Genomic DNA, 10158 nt, shown 5'->3' with positions numbered 1-10158 from the left:
ATCATAATGATGTTGACTGATTAGCTTTGGCGCCTTTGAGGTACCACTTTGGCTATGGCAGACAGCATAGTTAGGTGGTCCACGCCCTGACATCACCAACGTATAATTTATTATCGGTCTCCAAAATTGATGCGCACGCGTTCATGTGCGTTGCACCTCTATTGGAATGCGGCCGGCTGAACGTGCGAAACAACGTCTTGACCTAGTGTGAGGCATCACACTAGGTCTGAGAGGAAACAAGAAGAAGCAATGAACGCAGATACGACGTCGAAGTGTCATAGGCAGCGAAACTTGCAGGCGTGGATGTTATGCATTTCCGGTTGTTCACGTCGGAAAAGCTCCCAACAAGTCCATCCAAATCTGCTTGAATGGTCGGCAAGAAGGCTCGATTGGCTGTAGTAATCCCGCTGGCCTTGTCGGTGGTGTCTTGCGTCGCTGACAGTCTCGGCATGTTCTGACATAACGGGCGACGTCGGCGGTCAGGCGTGGCCAATAATACCTTTCCTGTATCCTCGACAGTGTCCGGGAAAATCCGAGGTGTCCAGCGGTCGGATCGTCATGCAGGGCGTGCAATACTTCTTGACGCAGTCCTGACGGGACAACAAGGTAGTTGGCCCGCACTGGTGAGAAGTTCTGCTTTACGAGTAGGTTGTTTTGAAGCGAGAACGAAGACAATCCTCGCTTAAATGATCTAGGGACAACGCCGGTGTGCCCTTCCAAATACTCGACCAGGTTTTTCAACTCCGGGTCTGCTCGCTGCTGTTCAGCGAAGTCTGCCACGCTTAAAATGTCAAGGAAGGCGTCGTCATTTGCGTCATATTGCGGCGGCGAGTCAATGGGGCGCGTGATAGGCTATCGGCATCAGAGTGCTTTCGTCCGGACTTATAGGTTACAGTGATATCATATTCTTGCAGTCTTACCCCCGTATTCACAAACGCTCCTTGACTCGACCCTCCACTTGAAACGCTCCTTGAGGGTCGTTTTTCATTTCACAAATCGCCCTCGACTTGAAACGCTCCTCAAGTGAAGGAAAACCCGAGCGCTTTCCTCGAGAATCTCAAGGTAGCATCGAGGCTACCTTGGGCAGCTCCTTCACTCGAGTGTTATGGCGGACTACGCTTCGTTTGTCGATTACGTTCTCCGTGTCGACGAGCTATTCGGCGTCGTCATGGACGACAGCGATATTGCAGACGTACCACGACAGAGGCTGAGGGACCGCCTGAATCCCGTGGAACACTTCACCAACAGCGAATTTCTCGCACGCTATCGGTTCACGAAGTCTACCGTGAAGAAGCTGCTTGACTGCCTGCCTCTTAAACAGAACGCCAGCAGCCGTGGCCACCCTCTGCCACCAATGCTTCAAGTTCTTCTCGCTTTACGCTTTTATGGAGCGGGCACATTTCAAGTTGTGACAGGTGACCTAGTGAACGTGTCGCAACCGACAGTGAGCCGCGTCGTCGAACGTGTCTCACGACTAATTGCTGCGCACTTGTTCCCGGTCGTCGTGAAGTTTCCTAGCACAGATAGCGAGTTCCGTGCGACGATGGTGGATTTCTACCACATTGCCAAGTTTCCTGAGGTGACGGGGTGCATAGACTGCACCCACATCCGCATCAAGGCACCGGGTGGGCCGAATGGCGAAGTTTACCGCAATCGGAAGGGTTCCTTCTCCATAAATGTACAGGTAAATTGCTACCTCTTTTCTTTTCTCTATATTAGCGCAGCATTAATTCTTAAAGAGACAGTCATGTGTTAATGTCTACCAGCTTCAATAAACAGTATACTGGCTAATTGGATCAGTCATGGTAGAAATCAATTAACTATCGTGATATCGTGATAATGCGCGGTGATATGGCCGAGTAAATGAAGATTGGCGTAGCAATAGTGCTAGACGTTTTATATTAGAAGACTATCGTACATATTGGGGCTCATCTTATCTTTGAATTTCTTTAGATCACCAAAAGGGAAGTATGGCCTTGCAATTCTAGAAAGCAGTGGCTGCTTCTGCTCAGAAAAAGACAATCGTGTATGTATGAATTGCGCGGCTTACATTCACTTCAGCTGAAAAAAAAATGACAACCGATTTTTCTTTTTCATTAGGTCATTGCAGGGCCGCAGCTGCAATTTTACGACGTCGTGTCTAGCTGGCCCGGATCCGTACATGACAGTCGAATCTTCGACAACAGTCGTGCACGTGTTCTCTACGAGACAAAACGAATGCCTGGACTTCTACTTGGCGATGCTGGCTATGCATGCATGCCCTTCCTAATGACCCCACTAGCTTCCTCCGGACGTCCGAACAGCCCCGAGAGCAAGTGAGTACCGCTGCATAAAGCAAAAAGCACAATAATCCTTATGTAATGACGTACAGTTTCTTGCGTTTGAAGGTTTAATTAGAGTAAGCGTGATCGATATTTTAGTAGTAATGACGTAAATTTCCAAAATATAGCTTTGTATTATTACCTTCATGTATTTCATGCAATCTGTTCTTGCTACATCGAATATAAGACGCAATATAATTAACATATTAGCTGCAAGAGCTTTGACGACTGACCTGCTTATGATGCCAAGGTATAAAGTGCGTCTCAGAGTAGTTAGCATAAGGGTAAACTAACATTGTCTGTTTTGCACACGTATCAAGCGGCTCACATCCGCACCCGCAACACTGTAGAGAGAGCTTTCGGTGTGTGGAAGCGTCGCTTCCCGTGTTTGGACATGGGGCTTCAGCACTTGACGGAGCGTTCTGCGGTCATTACGACAGCCTGTGCTGCCCTGCATAACCTGGCAGTCCTGAGGCAGGACCCGGAACCTCCAGCTGTGGTGATCCCACAACACTTGAGGCGGCAGCAGCCTGATGTGGCGAGGCAAACTGACACACTGAATGGATCGCAATGTCGAATGAGGCGTATTGCTCGAACATTTAACTAAAACATCATAAAAGCGAATTTGCACCTACGTTAATCCAGATTTCAAAACGAGCACATATTGGAAACTCCAATTATGTGCAAGTTAAGATAAGGAATGACATCAAAGTGCAAGCACACTTTACTGCTCAGGACACTCCTTTAGTACTTCTTTCATATGTATATTTTGGTGCTTTTTTCGTGTATTGTGTATATTATTGCTTATTCGCACCAGTAGCTTCAATCATTAACCACAGTTGCAGCTGTATCATACTCCTTACATATTAAAGCATAGACGTGTGTGAAAATATAATGAAACATTTAGTTTTATGCCTGCTGGCTTTATGTAAGTTGCTGCTTCTTTGCCTCTAATTCAAGAAACAGCATCTGGCGCTCCATGTCATCGCGCCACTTTTGCTGCTCCAGCTGCTGTTGCCGCAATTGCACTTCGATTTGGTGCAGTTCCTGTTTCCGTTGTTCGTCCATCCTGTGACGTTGTCGTTGCTGGAGGAGCTGCTGCCGACGCAAGCGCATCTCTACAGAGTGCAGTTCTGCTTTGCGCTCCTCATCTTTCTGAATCACCTTTAGTCGGGCAGCTCCTTCAGGTGCGAGCACCCGCTCTATCGCAGCTGTGCGGCCTCGTGCTGGTCTCAGTTGCTGAGGTGTGTCAATGAGAGCCGCAGCGTCTGAAGCTTCCACTCGAGCAGGTGTTGGCACTACATGTGGCGTGGTCTCAGTCGTCGATAGCGGCACGGTACTGGGACCTGCCAAGACAGCACTTTCCTGAGCCGGCAGTGGTGCCTGAACTGGATTATCTGCACACATAAAACAAACATTAACTTAGAGCCTAGGACGCACTGCAGTTGAAAACTCATTTTTGTAAGCAGTGTCGATTCATAGTTTGAACACCTTATGAATACAAATACACATACATGAAGGCACACTGTTCAGACAGTCACAAGTGATCAGTCACACACGAAATGGAAAGCGCTAGTGGCTCTAAACTTTAACCCAGGCCAGCAAGTGAAAAGAAAAAGTAAGCAGCTTATCCATATGATGCCCTCCAAGTGTGTTAGTCACAGAAATAAATAGGAAAAGTGTGTTCCAGTCTAGACTCAGTGTTGCCGTAACAACAGACTAAAGTTTCACTACTAAATAGTGGCGCCTGAGTAGCATGTAAATTGAAATAGCAATAGATACAACTTCACTCTGTGATGTTTCTGACAGATGTTAGTTGCACAAATATGCTGTCAAAGGAGGCTCAATTCCACACAGGTTCCAGTGCTGCTGGATAAGCAAGCTATTTAGTTTCACTGCTGGCTGGATGCGTCTCCGCTGTAGCATGAAATTTCAGATAGCAGGAGAAACAACTTATCTGATGATGCCTGCTACATGTTAGTCGCAGAAATCAGCTGCAAAGAAGACATGTCGCCAGGAGCCGGTGCTGCTGGAGGAGCATGAGCGTTAGAACCGAAGGCGCCCGAGCTGTAGAAGGCGACATGCCCGTTGCTTCTGATAGAGCGCAGACTTCCGAAGCTGGCTGTGGTACCACAGGGGTAGGGCCTGAAAATACAAAGGAAGCAGAACTAGTGCCCCACAGGCAGTTGGTGCAATCAAAAGAGCATTCATACATTGGAACTTTACTGTAGAGGCACTTTTGTTTGTCTGCATGCACACTTATTTTTGCACATGTACACACAGGAACCACAATGAATGTCTTCATGTTATCAGCATTAAAATTGGATAACAGGTTGTAGGGGGCACATTGCAGGCACTATGCAAACACACAGGCACCTCGGAAAGAATGAGAGATGGGGACAGCTCGTACAAGTGCATGCTAATTTTGCAGGACACAAATTGGAAAAAAGAGGCTGTCCTTCACGAACAGGGGCTTCAACAGCCGCCAAATGTTGAGTTGACTGGCGGAGTGAAGCATTTCAGCCGTGGCAGGTGAAAGTTAGCCGTTTATTGAAAGGCCAGCTATTTCCTGCGCTGGAAGTAGTGCTATGGAAGAGAGGATCTGCACATAGAAAACAACCAGGCTCAATTACAGCTCTAAAGGGATGCAAGCCAATCAAACTAGCCTTAATCTTCGTGTTTACTTATGACACACAGACACCTCAAGGTTAAAAATACTTTCCCATGACAATTATTTAGTGAAGTAACAGCAAGATGCTGGCACAACATGGTGTATTGCTGTTAGATAGTAACGACAGAAACGTAAATTTTAGTGAAACAGACACACAAGCTATGTGAACACCTGCGCCAGCTGCGTTACTCACAAAAATAAACGACACAGAAACAGAACATCTCAGAAACAGTATACATCCATGCAGTCATATCACAACACAACGGCAGCAACATGCCAATTAACAGTTTTTGCCAAATCTGGCTTCACCAAGCCACTCGTCCATGCTGTCTTGATTTCCAGATACCATAGCCTCAAAGATGCGCGCAGGTGGTAGAGACAGTACTGGCTGGTTGGTATGGGCTCCGTCGCTGTCGTATGGGTTTGGGAGCCGTGTTCCAATGTGAGAGGCAGCCGCCCCGACAAGCGCCAATGATGGGCTCATTGGCCGGCAGGTAGGTGGTCCACCCCCTGACGTAAGATAGTGTAAATGTATGTGCACATTCAAAATTACAGGTTACAAAACAACGCACACGCATAAACGCGACGAGCAGCTTATCGAACTGTAACGTCAACATATTCTATTACATACAGATACTAGCTACGCTTTCTGATTATGCCGATAACTATTCGCGTGCGCATAACGTGCGCAGAATATTTGTCGTTAACCTGACACCAGCAAAAGCATTTTTTTCACTTTGCATTACCTTTATTAATAAAATTGTGCAGCAGCTCGGGGATACGCAGCGTATACTAGAAGGGGGGCGGGCGGTGGGTTGAGTGGTTCAATGATGCTGAGGCTGCATACAATTCTTTTACACATTTAGTTTCACCGTAGTCTTCAGACCTCCGCGGTGCTTAATTTTGCCAAGCAAATGTAAGGTGAAGTTCTCACCTGTTGCGTACAAATCCCGCTTTTCTTCGGAATCTTTCTTCTTCCATTTCGATTTTTCGTTGTCCCACAGCTTCCGCAGCTGCATCACCGTAACGCGACGAATGCCTGGTTGGCTGTTATATTCTTCGGCCAGCTTCTCCCAGGCACTGTCCTTGGCGCGCTTCGATACATTATCAGTTTGGCGATTTTGTATAACCGCTCTGTGCCTCACCACTAGGTTACGGAGCAGTTCCCGTTCTTCAAGCGTGTAGACGAACCTCGACACGCCGGTCTTATCGCCACGACGATTAACGCAGTTGTCGCTATTCATGCTCATTTTAAACATAAAAACGCGCACAGAACACGGCAGAAAAAGCTGACAGGAGGAGCAGCAGCCGGCAACAGAAGCATGCGCGTGCGAACCTTCAGATTTTTACGGATTCTGCTCTGGCACGGCTTGGCGAAGCTTGGCTACTAGCCAGTTTTGCCTACATCAACGTTTGATTGACCAAATATTATGTTGCAAGTGTAATAAATTCACAGATACATTGAAGAAAACTTCATCAATTACAATAAAAAACATGTCGTAAACGTTTAAAGTGTTTTTCGCTGTTTTTATTGCAATATTTTGCCACACACTCTCGTTATCAGGGGCGCTTTCCGGAAGTCGCTCACCGTTGAAGTGAAGGCCGGTTTCTCAAGCAGTCCCTTGACGGAGTAATGCTCAAGTAGTGTTCACGAAACGCAACGACGCCTTGAGTGAAGGAAAGCGCGTCACCTCGACTTGGCGAAGTCAAGGTGAAGCGCCAAGTGAAGGCGCGTTTAAGAATACGGGGGTTAGGCTCCACCGCGCCAGCCGTCCTGAAGGATCCTTTAAATTCGCTAGCCAACACAAGGCGTGATGGTCGGTGACGACTTTGAATGGCCTGCCATATGGGTAAGGGCGAAATTTCGCTGTAGCCCAAACGATGGTGAGGCATTCCTTTTCAGTTGTAGAATAATTGCCTTCAGCTTTTGACAACGACCGGCTACCGTAAGCTATCAGGTGTTCATGTCCATCTTTTCTCTGGACTAGGACGGCACCGAGGCCTAGGCTACTGGCGTCAGTGTGGATTTCGGTATCGGCGTCCTCGTCGAAATGCGCAAGTACGGGCGGTGACTGCATGCGTCGTTTGAGTTCTTGAAATGCATCGGCCTGCGGCGTTTCCCACTTGAACTCGACGCCACATTTAGTTAGCTGTGTCAGCGGCTCAGCGATGCGTGAAAAGGCCTTGACAAAGCGCCTATAGTAGGCGCACATGCCAAGGAATCTACGCACTGCCTTCTTGTCGATGGGCTGCGGGAACTTTGCGATGGCAGCTGTCTTCTGCGGGTCGGGGCGGACTCCAGACTTGCTGAGGAAGTGGCCTAGAAACAGAAGTTCATCGTAAGCGAAGCGGCACTTTTCTGGCTTCAGAGTGAGCCCTGATGACTTGATGGCCTCTAGTACTGTCGCTAGCCGCCTAAGGTGATCGTCGAAATTTCTGGCGAAGACAACAACGTCGTCCAAGTAAACAAGACAGGTCTGCCACTTCAATACTGCTAACACCGTGTCCATGACGCGCTGGAAGGTTGCAGGCGCCGAGTACAGTCCGAATGGCATGACCTTGATCTCGCAGAGGCCGTCTGACGTGATGAAGGTGGTCTTTTCGCGATCTCTCTCGTCGACTTCTATTTGCCAGTAGCCAGACTTGAGATCCATCGACGAGAAGTATTTTGCGTTGCAGAGCCGATCTAATGCGTCGTCTATCCGTGGCAGGGTTACACATCCTTTTTTGTTATCTTGTTCAGTCGACGATAATCGACGCAGAAACGTAAGGTTCCGTCCTTTCTTGTCAGAATGACAACAGGGGATGCCCACGGGCTTTTCGACGGCGCGATGATGTGGCGTAGCATTTCGTCGACTTGTTGCCTAATAGCTTCACGTTATTGCGTGAAAACTCGGCAAGGGCTCTGGCGGAGTGGTCGAGCGCACTCCTCAGTGATTATGCAATGCTTTGCGACTGGTGTCTGTCGAATCCTTGATGACGTCGAGAAGCAGCCTTTGTATCGTCGGAGCAGACTTCTGAGGTGTTCTTGGTTAATCATGGGGAGACTTGGATTGATGTTGTAGTCTGGTTCGGGAACCATGGTCGTCGGGATAGATGCGGCAGAATCCGAGAGGACAAACGTATTACAGGTTTCCAGAATTTCCTCGATGTACGCGGTCGTCGTGCCCTTGTTGATGTGCTTGAACTCCTGGCTGAAGTTTGTCAGCAACACTTCAGTTTTCCCTCCGCGCAGTCGAGCGATCCCTCTTGCGACGCAAATTTCACGGTCGAGCAATAGACGTTGGTCACCCTCGATGACGCCTTCTACGTCGGCAGGTGATTTGGTGCCGAAGGAAATGACAATGCTGGAGCGAGACGGGATGCTCACTTGATCTTCGAGCACACTCAAGGCGTGGTGAATACGAGGCCTCTCCGGCGGTATCGCTTTATCTTCCGACAGCGTTACTGACTTCGACTTCAGGTCGATGATTGCGCCGTGTTGGTCCAGGACGTCCATACCGAGAATGACGTCTCGTGGACACTGTTGGAGGATAACCAAGTTGGCAGGGTAAGTTCGGAAATGAACGGAAATGATTGCCGTGCAGATTCCAGTCGGCGTGATGAGGTGTCCTCCAGCGGTCCGAATGTGAGGGCCTTCCCATGCAGTTTTTACTTTCTTCAACTGGGCGGCGATGTGTCCACTCGTGAGGGAGTAATCAGCCCCTGTGTCGACTAAGGCGGTAACTGTGTGGCCGTCGAGAAGCACGCCGAGGTCGGTGGTTCTTTGTCTTGCATTGCAGTTCGGTCTTGGCGTGGGATCACGGCTGCGTCGTGTTGAGCTGTGGCTGGTATGTAACGTCGTCAGGTCGTCTTTTATCGTCGTTTTCTTTGCTTCCACACTACGTCGGGACGGCGGCGTGTGGTTATGTCGTCGAGGTAGGTTCTTCGGCGTCTTCGTCGGCGGCGGAGGATCTTCGTCAGTTCGGCGAACAGCAACCGCATCACCATCCGTGGCTGCTTTTAGTTTTCCGGATACGGGCTTGCTGACCGGCCCCGGGCTGGGCCAGTGTATGATCGGCGCTGCGGCGACATATAGCGGTCTGGTGATGGCGAATGAGACGGTCATCGAGGGCTCCACTTTGTGGCGGCAAGGTAGTCGGCGATATTGCGAGGTCGTTCGCCAATCTGTGGTTGCGGCGCGTTAACGGCGAACCCTCGCAGTCCCATCTACCGGTATGGGCATCGGCGGTCAACGTGACCCGCTTCTCCGCAGTGGTAGCAGAGCGGGCGGTGGTCAGGAGCGCGCCAAATGTCCGTCTTCCTCACGTAGTGGCGCTGAGCGACGGACGGGCGTGCTGATGGTGGCGGCGGTCTACGACGAAATTGTGGAGTTAAAGGGCCCTGGCGCGGTCGTGCACGGGGGCCTTGACGGCGGGCGATGGCGGCGTAGGTCATCGCATCTGGCTGGGGCTGCGGTGATTCTGGTTGCACCAGGAACTCCAAGCGATCAGTGCACCTCTTCTTTCACGATGTCGGCGATCGAGGCCACTTGAGGCAGCGACGAAGGCAAGACCTTGCGCAGTTCTTCGCGCACAATGGCCCTGATGGTCTCGCGCAGATCATCCGTGGCCACTGATTGCATTCCTGTGTAGTGGGTAGAGTTTCTACGGTGGTTCAATTGCCGGTTCCGCATTTCGAGTGTCTTCTCGATGCTGGTGGCCTCGTGTAGGAACTCTACTACGGTCTTCGGTGGGCTTCGTATCATTGCGCCGAAAAGTTCTTCCTTCACACCACGCATGAGATGGCGGACTTTCTTCTCCTCGGGCATATCTGGGTTGGCGTGGCGGAACAGACGGTTCATTTCTTCCGTGAAGATGGCAACTTTCTCGTTAGGTAGCGGCACTCGGGCGTCTAGCATGGCTTCGGCCTTTTCCTTGCGCACGACGCTCGTAAAGGTGCGCAGGAAGCCGCTACGGAAGAGGTCCAATGTTGTCAAGGTCGACTCCGGTTTCTCAAACCACGTTCTGGCAGCATCTTCTAAGGCAAAGTGTACATGCCGCTGCTTGTCGTCGGAGTCCAAGTTATTAAAAGTCGCGATTCATTCGAAGGTTTCCAGCCAGGATTCCGGGTCTTCCGTCGCTGCTCCATGGAAGGTCGGTGGGTCTCGATGTTGCTGTGGGATAG

The 10158-nt window shown here is 49.9% G+C and overlaps 2 protein-coding genes across 2 annotated transcripts; one reads left to right on the top strand and one right to left on the bottom strand.

Annotated features, from left to right (window-relative positions):
- The first annotated feature begins 1339 nt into the window (after positions 1–1339).
- LOC126529964 (putative nuclease HARBI1) lies at positions 1340–2928 on the top strand. Its single transcript, XM_050177429.3, has 3 exons — positions 1340–1684; positions 2101–2315; positions 2634–2928. The coding sequence occupies exons 1-3, from the start codon at positions 1355–1357 to the stop codon at positions 2926–2928; spliced, it is 840 nt and encodes a 279-aa protein (XP_050033386.2). The 5' UTR covers positions 1340–1354.
- Positions 2929–2936: 8 nt separating this feature from the next.
- On the bottom strand, positions 2937–6317 carry LOC126529962 (uncharacterized). The gene is made up of 3 exons (XM_072288290.1): positions 5927–6317; positions 5275–5502; positions 2937–3742 (listed from the first exon to the last, which is right to left on the bottom strand). The coding sequence occupies exons 1-3, from the start codon at positions 6249–6251 to the stop codon at positions 3246–3248; spliced, it is 1050 nt and encodes a 349-aa protein (XP_072144391.1). The 5' UTR covers positions 6252–6317; the 3' UTR covers positions 2937–3245.
- Positions 6318–10158: the final 3841 nt, after the last annotated feature.

This window comes from Dermacentor andersoni, chromosome 5 (assembly GCF_023375885.2).
Source record: "Dermacentor andersoni chromosome 5, qqDerAnde1_hic_scaffold, whole genome shotgun sequence".
Lineage (NCBI taxonomy): Eukaryota > Metazoa > Arthropoda > Arachnida > Ixodida > Ixodidae > Dermacentor > Dermacentor andersoni.
Note: the sequence above shows the minus strand (reverse complement) of the source record. Positions and strands in the feature narration are given on the sequence as shown.

Bases quoted from the DNA above. Each gene is read 5' to 3' on its own strand.
- LOC126529964 (XM_050177429.3), top strand. From the start codon at position 1,355: ATGCTTCAAGTTCTTCTCGCTTTACGCTTTTATGGAGCGGGCACATTT. The intron at 1,685-2,100 runs GTAAATTGCTAC...CTTTTTCATTAG, and splicing joins CCTTCTCCATAAATGTACAG to GTCATTGCAGGGCCGCAGCT. The intron at 2,316-2,633 runs GTGAGTACCGCT...TGTTTTGCACAC, and splicing joins CCGAACAGCCCCGAGAGCAA to GTATCAAGCGGCTCACATCC.
- LOC126529962 (XM_072288290.1), bottom strand. From the start codon at position 6,251: ATGTTTAAAATGAGCATGAATAGCGACAACTGCGTTAATCGTCGTGGC. The intron at 5,503-5,926 runs GTGAGAACTTCA...ATCTTACGTCAG, and splicing joins GCGGGATTTGTACGCAACAG to GGGGTGGACCACCTACCTGC. The intron at 3,743-5,274 runs AATTGGCATGTT...CTAGGCTCTAAG, and splicing joins CAGATTTGGCAAAAACTGTT to TTAATGTTTGTTTTATGTGT.